The 18,605-nt window shown below is 35.7% G+C and overlaps 2 protein-coding genes across 2 annotated transcripts; both read right to left on the reverse strand.

Moving 5' to 3' along the window:
* Nucleotides 1-1,647: 1,647 nt before the first annotated feature.
* Nucleotides 1,648-3,848, reverse strand: LOC132278365 (uncharacterized). Its single transcript, XM_059780159.1, has 3 exons — nt 3,087-3,848; nt 2,004-2,985; nt 1,648-1,817 (listed from the first exon to the last, which is right to left on the reverse strand). The coding sequence occupies exons 1-3, from the start codon at nt 3,846-3,848 to the stop codon at nt 1,648-1,650; spliced, it is 1,914 nt and encodes a 637-aa protein (XP_059636142.1).
* A 9,546-nt stretch (nt 3,849-13,394) lies between these two features.
* LOC132278368 (uncharacterized) lies at nt 13,395-14,675 on the reverse strand. Its single transcript, XM_059780160.1, has one exon. It carries the CDS (start codon nt 14,673-14,675, stop codon nt 13,395-13,397), a length of 1,281 nt encoding a protein of 426 aa, XP_059636143.1.
* Nucleotides 14,676-18,605: the final 3,930 nt, after the last annotated feature.

An 18,605-nucleotide genomic window follows, 5' to 3' on the forward strand; every position in this document is an offset into this window, starting at 1 on the left:
TGTACAAACGTAAAAAATAAAAAAATAAAAATAAAAAAGGCCTATAGCCAAACCCAGCCCACAAAAGAAAGTAATACAAGGCAAAACAACTACCAAAGTAAGGCAAACAATAGCCCATCCCAATCCATAATTCCAAGGCCCATGCCCAAACCAAAATTCGAACAAAAAAGACAAAGATAACCGTCAATTCTGCAAACAATCCGGAAGCGTAACCAGCAACGGCAAACAAGCCCTAGGCTTGGAGCTTAATCCGGCCGCCTCAGCGGAGGGCGACAACAGGACGGAGGGAGATGCCAGTCATGGAGAATACGTTGACTAGCAGCAAAGTTTCGAAAAATCCCTAAACTGAGTATGGAAGTAACATTATTACAAACCTTTGATTGGATTGCATTTTGGGATAAATTGGATCCTCGGAAGATGCGGGCATTTCTTTCTTCCCAAATGTGATAAACCAAGGCAAAGAAACAGAGCTTTCGCAGCAAGTTCAGAGGGGTCGATGAGGACCATTGAGTGCTAAAGACTAAAATTAAGTTCACCCAGGGGAGAATAGCAGCGTGGATGCGACATTTTATCTTGAAGAAGCTCCAAATGGGGGTAGTGAAAGAACAAGAGAAGAACAAATGTGAATGATAGATTCAGGGCTAGCATTGCAAAGGGGACAAGAGTTGTGATGGCGAGCCATGGATCTACTGTCAAGAGTTGAGAACCGTTCTTGCACTACTAACCAGAGGTTAAATTTCATTCTTGGGATTGCAGGAGAGTACCAAAAAGGTTGTACCATGGAACCTGAGGAGAAGATGGAGATAAGTAGGCTGAAGTGTGTTTAAGACTAAATTTACCTAAAAGGGATATGGACCATAGCAATTTATCATTTTCCATGCTGGATGGGGCTGGCAGGTGAAGCAATTCTGAAATCACTAAAGACAAAGAAAGTGGAAATGACCAAGAATTGTTAGATATGAAGCAGCTAACTGTAGTTGCAGTATCATATCCCACATCAAAGAGTAATTGTGATGGAAATCTAAGGCTTATGGGACCTCCAGGAAGCCAGTTATCAAACCAAAGGTTTATAAATGAGCCATTGCAAATCTGGTGCTTGATAATGAACCTAGTAGGATGTCTCAATTGTAGGAGTCTTCTCCAACTCCATGAACAAGAGTGAGGGATATCCAAAGACCATAAGTTCCTGCCTATAATAAGGTAAACCTTGCACCATTTAATCCAAATTCTGTCACTATTATTTGTCAATAAATCCCACATATATCTTATGATAACTGCATTGTTTGAGGAGACCAAATTAGGGATATTCAACCCTCCTTCCTCCTAGGACCTGTATATTGACATCCAAGCAATTTTTGCACCTGTTGATTTCATTTCTATTCCAAACCATAAAAAGGACATGAAAATTCTGTTAAGCTCATCAATAACCCCTTTAAGAAAAATGAAAATACTTGACCAATACACCTGGGTGGAGACCAAGATAGACTTTATGAGCTGTAATCTTCCTGCATATGATAAGGATCTAGAGGTCCGGTGAGTAATTCTATGTGTAATTCTTTCGATGAGAGGCCTGTAGTCAGAAAATCTAAGGCACTTGGAGATCAAAGGAACTCCTAAGTGCCTAATAGGGAGGGAACCAGAGCTTATTCATAGCAAATCTGTGATTGCAGATTCAGTGGAAGGATCCACTCCAGATAAGAAAACAGTGCTTTTGTTGAAGTTGATAGATAGACCAGACATAGTACAAAAATAGTCCATTGCAGATTTAAGAATGGAAACTGAGGTTATGTCACCATGGCAGAAGAGAAAAAGGCCATCTGCAAAGGAAATATGTGTAATGCCTAGGTCTTTACATCTCCAATAGTACTTGAACCTTGGAGCCTTAGAGACAAAGTTTTGCACAATAGAGGTAAAAGCTTATATGATTATGACAAATAAGAAAGGAGATATAGGATCACCTTGCCTCAGACCTTTCTAGCCTTTGAAAAAACCATGGAACTCACCATTAATGGCCACTGTAAAAGAAGGGGAAGAGATACAGGCATGAATGAACTTGATAAAGTTACTTGGGAACTTGAGGAGGGAGAGACAGTTGATGGTAAAGTCCCAAGTGACTGAATTAAAGTCCTTTCTAAGGTCAATCTTGATGGCATACCTTGGAGGAGGGCAATCCCTGTGGTAACCTCTAAGTAATTCATAAGTGAGCAAGACTGAATTAATGATTTTCCTGCCTTTGACAAAGGCTGTTTGGGTTTGATCAATGATGTGGGGGAGAACAAGCTGTAATTTCTTTGTAAGGAGCTTTGCAATACACTTGTAGATGGTATTACAGCAGGAAATGGGTCTGTAATCATTGAGGTATGAAGGGTTTTGGCATTTTGGGACAAGGGAGATGTAGGTGCAGTTTGCTTCACTTAGGAGTTTTCTACATCTGAAGAATACAGAAATAGCTTTAATTGTTGATCTACCTACAATGGGCCATGTTTTATGGAAAAACATAGCATTATAGCCATCTGGCCCAGGGGTTTTGTCCTTGTTCAGTAACATCATGCAATTTTGAATTTCATAGTATGATGGGATTGAGTCCAAAATGTTGTGAAAATGGATAGGGACAGCCTTGGTGATAAATATTGAGAGTTTAGTCTGGGAATAGGTGATAGGTGGAGCTGTGCTAAATAAAATCTGAAAATGTGATAAAATCTCCTCTTTAATAGCCTCTGTATCATTTATTTGAACACCATCAGCATTGGACAGGTTGAGAATCTTTTCCTTGTTGGCTCTAGAGACAATAAACTTGTGGAAGTAAGATAAGTTACTGTCAAGTTTGAGCCAAACCATTCTGGATTTCTGCCTAAACTTGTTTTCCTGTACTCCTGCAAGCTTCATGCACTCCTTTGTGAGAGAGAGGTTCAGTGATCTGAGATGAATGTCATTGGGATTATGATCAAGGTCAAGTTGGCATTTGTCAAGTTCCCATTTTACTACCTGCATCTTTGAAACCACTTCAGAGAAATCATTTCTACATTTGGACTTAAGGATGTGTTTGAGTTTTTTTAGCCTCTGAATAACTTAAAACATAGCAGTACCTGCAATATAATGGCTCCAGGTGCATTGGACAGAGGGAAGAAATTGGGGATGAGTACACCATGCATTGAAGAACCTGAAAGGTAAACACTTTTTGGGAGAGTTAGTATGGGGCTGTGGTCAGACACTCTAGGGGGAAGGAATGTGCATTCAGAGCTAGGAAGTATAGCATTCCAGTGATAATTGATGAGGGCTCTATCAAGTTTTTTTGCAATGCAAGCATTACCCAAGCTCCTATTGTTCCATGTGAAGAGAATCCCACTGAATCTGAGATCCTCAAGCTCAGCTTGTTGGAGACATTCACATAAATCATTGATTGCTGGACATTCTCTAGTGGAACCACCATTTTTCTCACCAGATTTAGAGATGATGTTAAAATCTCCCATCAAAATCCAAGGGTTATTGCAAACAAGTGTGGAATGGCTTATGATATCATTCCAAAGGGAGAGTCTTTCCACAGCATAATTAGAAGCATAGACAAATGAGGTATAAAAAGTGATATTCTGCCCAATGATAGTGATATAACAATGTATAGACTGCCTAGTAGTGCTAATGACATTGAGATTAATGGTGTTAGGGTTCCACATAACCCAGATTCTGCCAAGCTGGGAGAAGGAGTAATTGTGGATCAAAGGCCAGTGAGCTGCAATTCTACTATGGACAACAGCAATATTAGTGGGGGAGATCTTGGTCTCAATGATTGAGACAATATCTAACCTTTTCTTAGAAATCAGTTTCCTTATTTCAGACTGTTTAGATGGCATATTATACCCTCTTATGTTCCATGCTAGGATGGAAATCATTTAAAAAGGAATGAGGGAGAGTTTCTAGGATACCTGAGATCCTTGGGAGGATCATGGGGTATCATAACTGGGCTGCAGCTTTGATATCTTCTGGCTAACTTATTTATACTTCTGACTATACATTTCTTACTAAGAGAGGTGGAGAGAAAGTGGGGATAAGCACGACACTCTTTTGGGACCGAGCTAATATGCAATGGATCATTAACTGGTGGGGAGGGTTGTGTGGATTAGATTTTAGATGAGGAGGGTTGGTTTGGATTAGGACTGTTATGGTTTAAATAACATAGTCTCTTGCAACATAGAGGGGAGGGGTTGACCTCCTTACAGGCCTGTAGAAGCTAAGAACCTGATGGGATATGAAACTTTGGAGAGGACTTGCTAACAGGAGTTTTCGAGGATGAGGTGTAGTGTGGTGGAGAAGATGAACATGATGGAGAGACATGTGAAGATGGTGGAGTGGATTCATGGGTAAAGTTAAGAAGGAGGAGAAGTGGTTGGTGGTTTCTATAACAGTGGTCTTCTTGGGAGAGGCTTCACCTCTAGCGATCTATCTTCTTTTCTTTCTAATGGTAATCCAATCATTGGACTGATAGTTTATGCTGGCCTATTGTCCTTTAAAGAAGTGTGATCAGTGACATTCATGGGACAAAAAATTTCAGTGTGGTTAAACTTATTGCATTTACTACAGATTTTGGGAAGCCACTGGTATTCAATGGTGATTCTCTCTATGTTATTATCATCCACCATAAGATGGACCTCATTAAGGAGGGGTTTTATGAGGTCAATCTCAACACAAATTCTGACAAACTTTAGTTTGATTCTCTTTTCAGTGGCTTTGTTTGCATATAGGAGAACCCCTACTGAGCTTGTAATATGGCTGAGGCCTGTTGCAGTCCAATAATTGAAAGGAATATTGAAGAATTTAACCCATGTTGGGATCATTGAGCTGTTGCTTGGTTAAGATGGGGATTGTGTGTTCCATTTCTTCAGGTAGAAGGGATGGCCAGCAATGGACCATGGGCCATTTGATAAGACATTTTCAGCCTCATGTGTGGTATAAAATCTGAAGATATATGAACCATTTTCACCAATGATCGTATCAGTGAGACCATAAGTGTTCCAGATTTTGGCTGTTGAGGATTGGACTACTTTAAAGGGAACCCTTTTGTGAGTTGATAATCCAATGAGGTGATTTGCTTCCCAAAACTTCCTACCCTCGAGAACAACTTTCTTTGGAGGTTTAATGATGGGTTTACTGTGGTTAAAAGATGGCTGAAGGTATTCAAAATTCATTTTGCAAGGGCTGTTGGGGATAACGTCAGTCCATTTTCTAGCAGCAGTTGGATTATCAGTTGTTTGTTGTGGTAATGGTGGTGGTGGTGTAGTAGTTGGTATGATAGTTGTATAATGGGCAAAAGGTGGTAGAAGTGGTTATTGTCCAGTGCGTTTTATGTTAATCCTTGGTAGGTCAACTGGTGGTGGTGGTAATAGACCAGTGGTAACAGCTATAAGGTCATTGATGTGCTGGGCTAAAGCTGACAGAGGTAGTGGATTGACAGGTGGAGTATTGGGTGAATTTGGTTGGAAGCCTGAAATGGGTTGTAGGTCTATGTGTGGGGTTAGGTTTGGTTGAAAGTGATTTGAGTTCTTTCCTATTTTGGTAATGTTTAAGTTGGTTGGTTATGAAGTATGCAGAGGTGATGTCACAATAGCAGTTGATGTAAAATTCAAATTTGAATTTGAATTTGAATTCTGACATGGTCCTCTTGTGGTGGTTTGGTTTTCTCTGTCGGAGGAGGAGGTGGTGACCATGGTGGTTGCTGGTGGAGCTTATTGTTGTTGTTGGTTCTGTAATTTGCACTCAGCAAGCTCAGCTCTTAGCTCAAATATTATCTTTTTGAGCCTACTGTGCATTTCCTGAGCCCTCCCAAGGTTTTCATCATTCCATTCAAGTTGTTCCTGAAGCCTATCAATTTGATGGACTGGAGAGCTGTCTAAAAAGGGGTTAAAGTTCCTTGGTAGGTGAGACTTTGTTGTAGAAGTAGGAGTGGCTTGTTTCTGTGGAATAACAGTTGGTTGTGGGATGGTTTGCTTATGAGGAATGGCAGATGGTTATGGGGTTTTGTTGTTGGGTGAGTCCTGTGTAAGTATCCTTATGGGGTTGACTGTGGAAGGAGGGAAGTGGACATGGGGTTGGCTAGAGAGTGAGGAAGGAATTGGGGGGTGGTAGATATGTGTGAGTAGTGCTGTGATTTGTGGCTTCTTTAAGGTGTACTTTGGTGTTGGAGTTTTTTGCTTGGGGGTAGTTTTTTGTTGTTGAATGTTAATTGGTTTTGGGTGAGGGATTTGCTTGGTTATTGGTGTTTGTAAGTGGTTTGGAATAGATGGTTGTTGATTTACATGGAGAGATGGAAGTTTAAGGTGGTTGGCAGTGGGTTTTTGGTGAGGTGTTTTAGCTGTGGTGGGAGAAACACAAAAAAAATTTGAAAGCTTGTCTAGTTGAGGTACATTGGTGCTGGGATGTGTTGTTGTGAATGGTGGTTTGAGATGGTTCTATATGGGGTTAGACATAGAAGGAGGTTTCTGGTAATTAGTAGACGGTTGGTGGTATGGTGGGTTGAGTGTTGAGCTGTGGTGGTGAGGGGGAGGGGGTTAGAGAGCATTCTTCTTCTTCTTCATGGTTGTAGCTTTTGGATTAACATATCTAAGATGGAATAAAAGAAAATGAAGAGAAATATATATACATGCAGACTTTAATTTATTCATGTGCATAAATTAACAGAGGGGGTTTGTTGCCCCGAAAAAAAAAAAGCACAAAAAGAAGGTATTTTGCAACTTTTTTAAAATCAAAGAGGGTTTAGTGCAGTTGGGCCTATTTTTTAGGGATAAAAAAATTGTTACAAATTATTTGATAAACACACCATAATTAAATTATTTCAAAGTTTTGAAATAACAAGCATTCCTTGTATATGATTACTGAGCCACGGAATATATATATATATATATATATATATATATATATATATATATATATAAAGGAAAATGAGCACTTTTCCATTTAGGAAAAAAAAAATGAGCACTTTTCTATTTTTTTTTTAATTTATTGATCTAACAAAAAAGGGAAAGAAGAGAAAAGAAAATAAAATAATGGTAATTGGCTGTTTAATGCAGGCGAAGTGAAAGGCGGGAACGTAAAACAGACAAAATCTAAAATATTTGGGTTTGTCTCAAATTAAAGAATTAAGGCCGACTTCATAAGAGATGTGGACTATTATCTTAGGTTTGAATTCCTCTTTCCCGTAACCCTTATAACTCCTACTCCTACTCCTACTCCTACTCTCTCTCCCACTCCCAAAATACATGTCCTGCGTAGAGAATTCAACTTTTTATATTAGTGTAATTTTAATAATCAGGAATGTTATAAAAAATAATATATTTAATTTTGAAATAAGACATGTTATTTTTTTGATACATTTCAAAATGAAAATATTGACAAGTATTTTGAACGGTGGGAGCAATTATTAACTCTCAAAATATTCATTGTCTGGTCAAAAAAATAATAAGAATAATAAAGAATTAAGGCTGACTTCATAATTGGCTGCTTCTTTTGTTCACACCTAGGAAATCACTAAAACGTGAAAATCATGCTAAATGAATACAACCCACAAATAACAATTTTACCCTAGTTACGTAACAGCTGTTAACAATTTACAAAAATGACGCGTTCCCACTGATCGACCTCACACATAGTCTCTCTTTTGGACGCGTTTATCTAAGTGCATGCACATCGTAGCCTCATTGTGTAACAGAACACGTTCAATGCAATTCGTGTATTAAATTGCCATACAAGTCAAAAATTTAGACCTACCTTTCATAATTCAATCAATCTTTTCATTCCTATAAATTACTATTCTAATTATTCCTACAACATCTACTTAATTACTGAAAAATAAAAAATAAATAAATAAAAAATTGTGTTACAATATATTAGGTCTCTATTTAAAAGAGAAAAAATATATATATATTAGATACTTGATAATCTTTTTTATTAAATTTGACACGTGTGCTTAACAACACCCCTAAATATTTACCAAATTAAATAAAATAATAAATTATGACACTCTACACACCATATTACACTAAAAACTTACTCTACTATTATTTCAGGCTTGTATTCACATGGGTTTCAAATGGTATCTCTCGACTCTCTATTCAATGCCTAACGTTTTGATTACTGAATTGATTAGTAGGGTAAGGACCAACAGGTAACTGAGTATATATATATAAGTTGAAAAGATCTGTGGAGAAAGTTTGTTGAGATAATTTGAAATTAAAAATTGTGATTAGGATTTAAAAGAGTTTAGCTACCATTCTATTTTCAATATTTTATTATTTTATTTTTTTAAAAATGATTTTAATGTTCAAAAGAAACTTCACGCCTTGACAACGTAAAGTTTTATATTTTAAAATAGTTTTAGTATGTAGATAATTTAGTAATTTATAATCTCTCTTGACATTTCCTTTAAGTCCAACACACGTTTTTCAATAATATTGCATCTGAATGAATTAATTAGAAGGAGAAGAAAGAAGACCAATCTCGTGTTGTTTAAAAAATGAGAAGCATAAACGAAAAATGCACTTTTAACGATTTTTATTAAAAGCAAAATTATATACACATTTAAGAGCACAAAATATCCCCAAAAAACAGTATTAAAAAAAAAAGCTCATGATAAAATTCCAAGGCAAGAATTTAATCCACTTAGATTGCCAAAAACACACACACATATCATCATCATTTACAAAGAATGAATGAACATTAAAATGTAATTCCAATGAAAAAATAACCCACTAAATTAAACCTCGATCATATACAGAGACATTTAAATTTCTTCAGTACATATATGACTTATAATATGAACCAAAAAAAAAAGAGTCCAAAATAGACCTTCAAGCTCAACGAATAGGCCATTTGAGGGGGGAATATAGTAATTAAGAGTAGAGTACCAAACGTTTGGCACAAAGAGTACATAAAAACTTCCTCTTGATCATAAAACAGAGTGTGAATCGAAAGAAAAATCTCCATTGGGTTTCAACATCCACAGCTTGCACCTTCCCTCCACAGTATGGACACGCCCCAGGAGCTTGCTGTCTCCCCAACTCTCTCTCCTCTGCATCAAACACACGCAACGCCATATACATTTCCTTCCTTCCTTCCTTGTACTATTACTTTCTCTCTCTATATCTCTCTCACTCTGTATATATTTGTGTTTGTCTGTGTGTGTCATATATATATATTTATATATATGGTTTGTTGGGGTTTTGGGTTACGTGGATTTGAGACGTGTTGATTTTGTGCTGAATATGTTAGTCTGTTGCTAGGCCTTGAAAACGACTTTATTGATAAGATTTTACCAGGGTTGTAATAAACAAGACAAGTGTAGTCGGCGTACGCCCAATGTTTTGGAATAGATAATAAACAGGCTTCCGTCTAACTTACGCGGTCGGCGCATCGGCCCTCATACTCTACTAATTTGCGCACATGAAATTACAATTTATCGTTTCTTTTCGGGGATTGGATAATACTCTCATCCATTCCGACAGCGCCACTCATTACCGACTTTGTTGGAAACGAATTTAAATGATTTAAGTTAGGTTTTGAGAAGACATTTCACATTAAAACAGTATAATATTATTGGTTTTACTTTAGGACAAATACTCATCACTGGTTTCAAAAAATAAAAATACACTTTATTTTTAAATTTTTGTGTAAGATTGTACCTAATATTAGAAGGTGTTGTTGTAATTTATTTTAAAATTTTAATAAAATTATGACACCGGCTACTTTTGTTTTTTTCTTTTCCCTAACTTCAAATTCTTTGGAGCATTACATTTTGTTTTACTTTTTTTTTTTTTTTTTTTTTTTTTCTAACTTTAAATTTTTTGGCGTATAACATTAACACATTGAATGTTACGGTAACACACCTAATTAATCGGTTGTCTCACAACACTTCTTTGCAAGACACCGACTTCTCAATTATAATTAAGTTTTTATTTTCTAAAAAAGAATAAATAGATAAAATATCAGAGTTTTAAAAGGATATGGTAGAAAAGTGGAGAAAAACTTAAGAGTAAATCTTTTAATGTTCACCACTTAAGTATGAATTAAATATATCGAAGGATGAATTAAATTATAGGGCCACTTTTAATCCATACTATTGGGCTTTTGTGTTGCTAAGGAATTTTGAGTCCGCAAGTGGCTCTTTGAGATCTGACTCATATCAGTAGGGATATTTAATTTAAACAGTTAACCTCTTAAGTGGAGTGACTCATACCTTTTATATATATCAATTAATATGGGACTTTGTTGGAGACAAATTTAAATGATATAAGTTAGGTTTTGAGAAGACATTTCACACTAAAATCGTATAATATTGGTTTTACTTTATACTCATCACTAATTTAAAAAATAAAAATACACTTTATCTTTGAATTTCCGTGTGAGATTGTACCTAATCTCTCATGTGGTGTCATTTTAATTTATTTTTAAATTTCAATAAAATTATGACACCCGATGCTCTTGTTTTCTTTTTGAGTTAACTTCAGTTACACCCCCTAAGATATGTCCTACTTTCAAGGAGACCCCCTCACATTTACAAAATTTCAATCAGACCCCCTACTTTTTCTGACACACATTTGTCTCCCCTCTTAGTCAACGATCAAAGTTGGTCAGAGATACTTTTTGCCGACGTCAGCAAAAAATGAGCTTTTAATGCCCAGATTGCCCCTAAACGGTTCTGTTTGTTTACAAACATTAACGGTTATGTTTGGCTTCAGGTTATAAGGCAATTAAAATGCCCAGATTGCCCACAAAGTCCATGTTAATGCCCAAATTGCCCCTCAACTCCAACGGTCATGTTTGGCTTCTATAAATAGGAGATAGACACAATGTTTTTTTGCACTTCCTCTCTTATATTCTCCTATGTAAAGTGCCTCTCTTCCTCTCTTATATTCTCCTATGTAAAGTGATATCTCAATCAAGCGTAAATAGTCGTGAAGGTCGAGGCAAAGGCTATATACAGTATAGGAACAAGATTTGTCGTTGTGGGGATTTTGCTATAGTGAAGGTTACAGAAAATGACAAAAATCGCAACAAAGGAAGGCTATATTATACTTGTGAAAATGAAACATGCAGTTTTTAGGAATGGTGTAACCCTATAGATGGTTCTGTTGGTGCTGCTGTTGTTGGTGCTGCTGAGGAGTATTCACCTGCAAATCAACTTTGGCTTGAGGTTGTTACTGAATTGAGGTTGCAGAGACAAGCTATAGGTTCAAGGTTACAAGTTGTTGAAACAACTATTTTGTATTTTAAGATAGTTGTATTTGCTTGCTTCTTGTTATTTATTTTTGCTATTTATTTGAAATAAAATTATGCAATGAATATTGACCTATATTGAGTACAAGCATCATCAATCTATTATCATTGCACATGCATATACAACCACAAATAAAGCATCATCTATTACTGAGAAACCACAAAAAAAAAAAAAAAAAAAAAAAAAAAAAAAAAACAAACAAACAAACATAACCATTGTCAACCATAAGTTACAAGTTTCAAACAAAGTAGGTCATAAAAAAATCCTCACTGTTGTATGGTGAATAAAACCCAAAGGAGCCTCCAACTGCTAGTTACCCTTTCTAAAACCAACTCACTGTTGTGTTTCTTTCCTTGGTACTGCTGCTTTTGTTACTCTTTTTGTAATTGAATATTAGGATTAGAATACTAATGCAACAATAAATTAATATGTATAAGGATAAATATTAGGTAATTTATTGCTTATCCATGGTGGAGGATTAACACCAATACCACTCTCACTTAGCTGTCTTCCATCTCTGATGCCACTCTGGTTTGGCTGTCTTCCAACTCTGCTACCACTCACATTTTGTTGAGAACCACCACCAATGCCACTCACATTTGGTTGAGAAGCTCCTCTTGCACGTACATTTCTTCCACCTCTAGCACTTACATTTCTTCCACCTCTCCGAGCAATTTGGGATTGGAAAAAATTTAAACAAAAAAAATTAGCTAAGGACTTATAAGTAAGGATTAAAAAATTAGCTAAGGACTTATAAGTAAGTATTGGGTAATCATAGAATTAAAAAATTGTTATAGTGAACATAAGTAAGGACTTATACTTGTTGTGTAACACCAGAAGTTCCTGCTCCTTCTGATCCTTGAGTTTGGACCTTATGTTTTCTTAAATTAACAATTAGAAGGTATATAAATCAGTAATAAAAGAAATTTATCAAAACATAGCAAGTTTAAAATTGACTGAAACACTCACTGCTGTTGTTTGAGCTCTTCCTCTTGCACTTGCAGCCCTCCCTCTTGCTACTGCAGCTCTTTCTCTTGCTGTTTGAGCTCTCTGGCAAGTTCTCCTATTATGACCAGTTTGTAGGCAATACTTACATGTCACAATTGATGATCTTTTAGGTACTCCTCTTGCACTTGCAGGGGCAGGTTCACCTTGTTCGCTTCTTCTATTTTTTCTTGGTCTACCAGGTAATCTTCTTAGTTTAGGAGGGTATAAGTCAATTGATGGAGTTTTTGGCCACATCTTCTCATCCATCAAAGGATGAATCATCCTACTGTGGGCAAGTAGATATGTATCCTTGCTGTAACAAGGATCACAAAAATGCTTAGGGTCCTGCCTATTCCATGAAATAGCACCAATTGCATGCCTGCAAGGTATCCCTGATATCTGTCATGCTCTACATGAGCAAGTCCTCAAGTTTAAATTAACCACACTTACTCCCACCACTTCATGAACTTCAAACTCCTCCCTCCCAGCAGGACAAACTCTACACCCTCTTGATTCTTGAATGGATTTGTTTAATTTTTTCAAGGCATTTGGTGTCAAATTTCCCTTCCAAGCTAAAGCTTTCTGATACCTTTTCTGGATTCTCACCATTAATTTAATCCTAATCCACTCAAGCATATTCAAGATTGGCTTAGACCTATAATGACCAACCCAGTTGTTGAAGGATTCAGTCAAATTATTTGTGATATGGTCACTCTTTGATGTCTCACCATACCCCACCCTAGACCATATTTCCAAAGGCCTGTCCATTAGCCAATCATGAGTTTCTGTACAAATCCCATTCATGTGATTCATTGCATCATTAAATTCAAGTTCATTATATGATCTTGCAGCTTTCCAGAAAAAAAATTTCAACAACCTAGAATTATCCTTCCTAAAACTGTTAAATAAGTGCTTACAACAAATCATATGGCTTGCCTCAGGAAATAAGTTAGAAATTGCAACCTCAATACCCTGAAATGCAAAATAAAATAAATTACAAGTAATTATGAACAATTTAATAATGAACTATGTAATACTGAACAGTTAAAGAAAAAAATTATACCTTTTGCATATCAGACATAATTGTCCAATGTCTGGCATGTGCATCTGCACCAAGAATATCCTTCAAATTATCTAAGAAAAAAGTTCATGTCTCCTTCCTTTCACTTTCTACCACAGCATAGGCAATGGGGAATAGACCATTATTGTCATCCAAGGCCACAGCTGACAAAAGCACTCTATCATGTCGGCCCTTTAAAAAACAGCCATCTAACCCAATGAATGGCCTACAGCCTTTTATAAACCCAGACCTCAAAACATCAAAAGCAATGAAAATCCTTCTGAATCTATTCACTCCATTGAATTCAGCATCATAATAATCAAGTGTGACCAAACTGCCAGGGTTTGTCCTCATAATTTCATTCCTATAGGAGGGCAGCAAACTGTATGACTTCCCATGGTTACCCTTAAACACATCCAATGCCTTTTTTTTTGCCCTATAGCATTGTTGTTTCTTTGCCCTAATGCCATATTTTTCATGCAGTGCAGTTCTCAGACTTTCAACTGCCATTTGTGGGTTTTGCTTGAGTTTCTTAAAAAACTTCTTTGCAATCCATATAGAATTGGCTAATGGATTTTTATCACCCCTCACACAAGAATGATTGTCATTGTATGTTTTTATCATGTAAGTCTTACAAGGCAGTGGGGAGGCATGGATCCTCCATGGACAACCTTTGGCTTTGCAAACACAAGTTACCCTTGAACTCTCATTTTTTATCTTTCTAATTTGAAACCCTTCTTGGATTGTATAATATGTCAACACCTCTCTAAAATGTTTCACATTTTCAAACAATAAATATTGTTCTAGTTTTATAGGTTGTCCTTTAACCTTTACATATTCCTTCCCTTTAATATTTTTATCCCAATCCTTGCTCTTTGATCTATTTCTCTTTGGATATTCCACACCAATCTCTACACTTGAATCAGAATGTGCTTCATCATTTAACTCATAATCTGACGGGCCACCCTCACAATCCACATTGTAGTCTTCATCATTGTAGTCTTCATCATTGTCTTGAAACCCTACATACTTATCATCTGAGCTATCACTGTTAGTTTCAACATAATCAGTATCACCTTCTGCCATCCAATCTTGATTCTCTTTCCTAAAATCATACACATCATCTTTCTCCACATCACTATCCTCTTCCTCATTGTTTTCATCACCCACTTCCTCATCACTATCCTCTTCCTCTCCCTCACTATTTTCAGCATCCACTCCATAATCCATATCCTCATAAGGGTCATCCATATCAGTTGATATATTTAAGGGTTCAACTTCTTTTATCTCAACATACACATTAATGTTAATTCTTTCACTATTTAAGTATAACATGTCCAACAAATCAGCTTCATTCTCAACCAACATCTTAGAATAAGAACCACTACAAGAAATTTGGTTTTAGGGACAGTCCATTCTGTCCCTAAAAGCCCTAAGACCTTCCCTAATGATCGAATTCGACCGTCCCTAATAGTTGTGTCCCAATAGATTTTTAGGGACGGAAAAAATTGTCCGTCCCTAAAAAAGTCAACCTTTAGGGACAAACTAACTGTCCCAAAAGGACCGTCCCCCTTTAACTTATTAGGGACGGATTTACTGTCCCAAATAAGACTGTCCCCCTTTGATTTATTAGGTACGGGCTTACTGTCTCAAATAGGACCGTCCCCTTTGATTTATTAGGGACGGTATTTACTGTCCCTAATAGTTAATATATTAAGGACGGACAAGTCTGTCCCTAATACAATTTTTATTGTCCCTAATAGGATTTTATTATTATTATTATTATTATTATTATTAAATTTGTGACATTTATAAACTATCCATAATACTTTATTATTATTATTATTATTATTATTTCTCTGTTGGATTTGTGTTCTAGAGAAACTACTAAACTACATCCACCTTATATATCAAAATATCGGAACTAAAAAGTACATACATCCACAATATCATTCTAGAAAGAAAAAAATAGATTATCACCACAATACAGTGCTAACAAACGAGCTCTTAATCTCATGAAGAAGCTACAAATTCTCCAATTTTGTAAACAAGAACTAAAAGTATCTACTAGCTGCTTTAACATCAAATGGTTCCAAACATCCTCAAAAGTTAAAACATCATTTTAAACTGAATGCAATCATGAAATGTTATTGCTGCTGCTCAAGGAGCTGTTGTTGCTACTCAAGTAGCTTCTGAATTATATCCAACTTCTCCTCCAAACCAAAGGTGCTTCCAATGCTTAGCGGATATATTCTGGACCGGAATCATATCACAAAGGATAAACTGAGCTGAGCTCTCTATCTCCAGTACATCAGAGCAACACATACATAAAACATTAACCATCAACAAACATCATTTTCCTTATGACATGTGAATAACGAGGTGATGCTGTTGCATAAATAATTTCATCATTTACTAGAAATGCTTTATTAACCATTAGCCTTAACATGATAATGAAGGACGAACTAGTTGTGAGGAAATAAACTTACCGAAACCGATGAGTAAACATTCTTAAGCTGTTTAGTTATAGAAGTGCACGCATCAGATAAGCTGCGCCTTGTAGCAAACATCATATCAGGAAGTTTCCAACCCTAAAACAAGAAACAAGTGCACAAACCATTATATTAGCTAACTGCAAAGGAAAGAGTTATAAGAAGGAAAAACAGTAAATATATATATATATATATATATATATATATATATATATTTTATGTACCTATAAAATACCAAGTAACAAATGAGAACACAATGTTACTAGCTGCACCTAGGCCTGTCAAACAACCCTCTAAACTCTAAGATTGGCCCAAACAAAGTCTTGAAGTCAAGAACTAGTTCAATGATCTCTTTTTCTTTTTCTTTTTTTTTTTCCTTTTTCTTTTCGTTTTTTGTCTGGCAAATAATACAATTACCTTTTTGGCAGAGAGCTAACAACTGAAAGATAATTCAATACCACTAAAACCTGCACCAATTCTTGAGCCCTGAAGCAAAGCTTAGTTCCCTATTTAATAGCATTGTAGTATAGAAACTCTAGAGCAATCTCACTTCCCTGCTCACACCCAAAGGTCCTGAGCCTTAACAATCCTTTATTTCTCTACTCTCCATTTTTATCCCGTCTCTTCCTCACATCTCTATAAACCTTCAGAAACCCTCATATTTCTCTTTCACGTTGATGTTTGCATAATGTAAGATAATATGATTTGGCTACAAGTTTTTCCTTTTACAAATGCTACCATATTTTTCCTATGCTGCTAGTGTAGTCGGCTTCACTATCAGTACACTCAAAAGTCCTAGTAGTGGTTTTAAATCAGCACATACAAGTCCTAGTACTACAGTAGCAGCATGATAATCAGTAACAAGACTCGTAATCTTACAAAGTACCGCTACCAAAACTAAAGTGACAATGCAAATATCATTTCTACTACTACTGGTTCAGTAATTAGCAGTGACAAAGTTCTACTAATAGTACTACTCTTCATAAAAATAACAGTGGCAGAATCAACTATAAGATAGATAACTTACGCTTTCTGAAAATTTTGGGCTGGGAATCCCTGCAGCTAAAGATCTGAACAGCGGGGTTACTTAAAGAGGGGAACTAAATTCTATATGTGAGAAGGCAGAAAAAACTTGGTCAATGGTTTTAGATCAACAAATAAAAAATTTCTGTAGGATCCTAGCAAACACATGATGAAAAAATAAATCCTTATTATATAATAAAAGATAATTACCTTGATTTGTGGTTTCACTAGAGAGAATTCTGCTTTCACATTCATTGACACCAACTCTCTCTCCTGTGGGAATGGATTGTAACTCGACTCCAATGTCCTGATGCAGTGGACATTCACCAAAATTAATTTGCTCTCCTATGTGAATGGATTGTTCAACTCCAATATCCTGATGCAGGGCACACAACTCATGTTGACTTTGTTCTATTCTATCACCTGTCGTATTAGACAGGAGAGTTGATCCTGTACTGTACTCAGAACTGCATGGGGACTCATGTGAAGCAGGTTGCCTATGATAAACATCAATCAATTGAAATCTTATAAAGGCACAATAAGGAATACAAAAAAACAAATTGAAACACTTTTAAAAGATAATTTGACACTTCATCAGGTGCTTCGGTTTCTGCAACTTCAACATGTGTTTCTCCGGTGCTGGCAAAATTTCAACCAAAAATCACGAAAAACCATAAATAAATAAATAAAAGTATAAATAAGCAAGTACTAATCAATTTTTAATTTTAATATAGATTCTGATTGTGCATGTAAGAAGCAAATTTTGTTTTCTTTTCCTTTCCGACATAATTTGCCAACTTACAAAAATATTTTAATATAAATGAGCAAGTACTAATCAAGTACTTTCTGACATGCAGGATGAGACAACAATGTGACAAACATATTAACAGGATTCACAAGAATACTACAAAAATCAGTAATAACTACCAATGAATTTAACATATTATCTTACACCAATATACTTAATCTAAAATCAAAAGCATGAAAGGCAAACCAAATCTTGCCTCCACCACTGTCAAAAGGCTATTATCCTATTACCTAGTGCGAGCCCTACTAGCGTCGGGTGCTACTAAGGAATATAAAGAAGACCTAACCTTTAACATTATTTTGTATTTTCATTTTTTTTTTTCAAAGCATTGTTTTGTATAGATTAACCGTTGTAGACTCAAACTCAAGTCCTCTCACTTTGATTCCACCCCTCTAAAATACGAAGTTTATAACCACATATAAATTGCTCAGATATTGAAGCAACCCATATTTGATTTCTTTTAATTTCAAATCTCGATGACAAAAAAATGGCATCTAGCCAGCACCAATGACATTGTAATAAAAAATATAAAATGAACTCTGAAATTGACAAAAAATAAAAAAATAAAAAAAAAAGTAATTTCACCTCTTTTTATATAATTCTGTTGGTAGTTCCGCATCGAGAGAGTATCATTTTATAATTTTTTTATTTTTTAGCCCTCAACAAATTGGAATATTATTATTTTTTTTTTTTTGTTTTTAAAAGTATCTACCCAAGGAACATAGGTTATTTCCAAAAAGACTATCTAGCAAACAATTTTATTTTTTTTATTTTTTCACTATTTTTCTCTGTTTCCTAAACAAGCAAACAGAGAATAAAGATGGTATGAATTGATTTCCTTTATTCTCCTTGACTCAAGAAAATAATACCTAGAACAACCCACGCATCAAATCTCATACATCTACACCATATCAAAATAATTTATAAAAATAACACCTAGAACAACCCACACATCTGCACTTTCATACACACATA

This window comes from Cornus florida, unplaced genomic scaffold (genome assembly GCF_030987335.1).
Source record: "Cornus florida cultivar Cherokee Brave unplaced genomic scaffold, ASM3098733v1 CherokeeBrave_3.0.0_Hap2_Chr10, whole genome shotgun sequence".
Classification (NCBI taxonomy): domain Eukaryota; kingdom Viridiplantae; phylum Streptophyta; class Magnoliopsida; order Cornales; family Cornaceae; genus Cornus; species Cornus florida.

Coding starts and splice junctions, on each gene's coding strand:
- LOC132278365 (XM_059780159.1), bottom strand. CDS start 3,848: ATGCCATCTAAACAGTCTGAAATAAGGAAACTGATTTCTAAGAAAAGG. Junction 2,986..3,086: donor CTGGAGCCATTATATTGCAG/GTACTGCTATGT, acceptor TCAAAGATGCAG/GTAGTAAAATGGGAACTTGA. Junction 1,818..2,003: donor TTTTACAGTGGCCATTAATG/GTGAGTTCCATG, acceptor TTTCCTTTGCAG/ATGGCCTTTTTCTCTTCTGC.
- LOC132278368 (XM_059780160.1), bottom strand. CDS start 14,675: ATGTTGGTTGAGAATGAAGCTGATTTGTTGGACATGTTATACTTAAAT.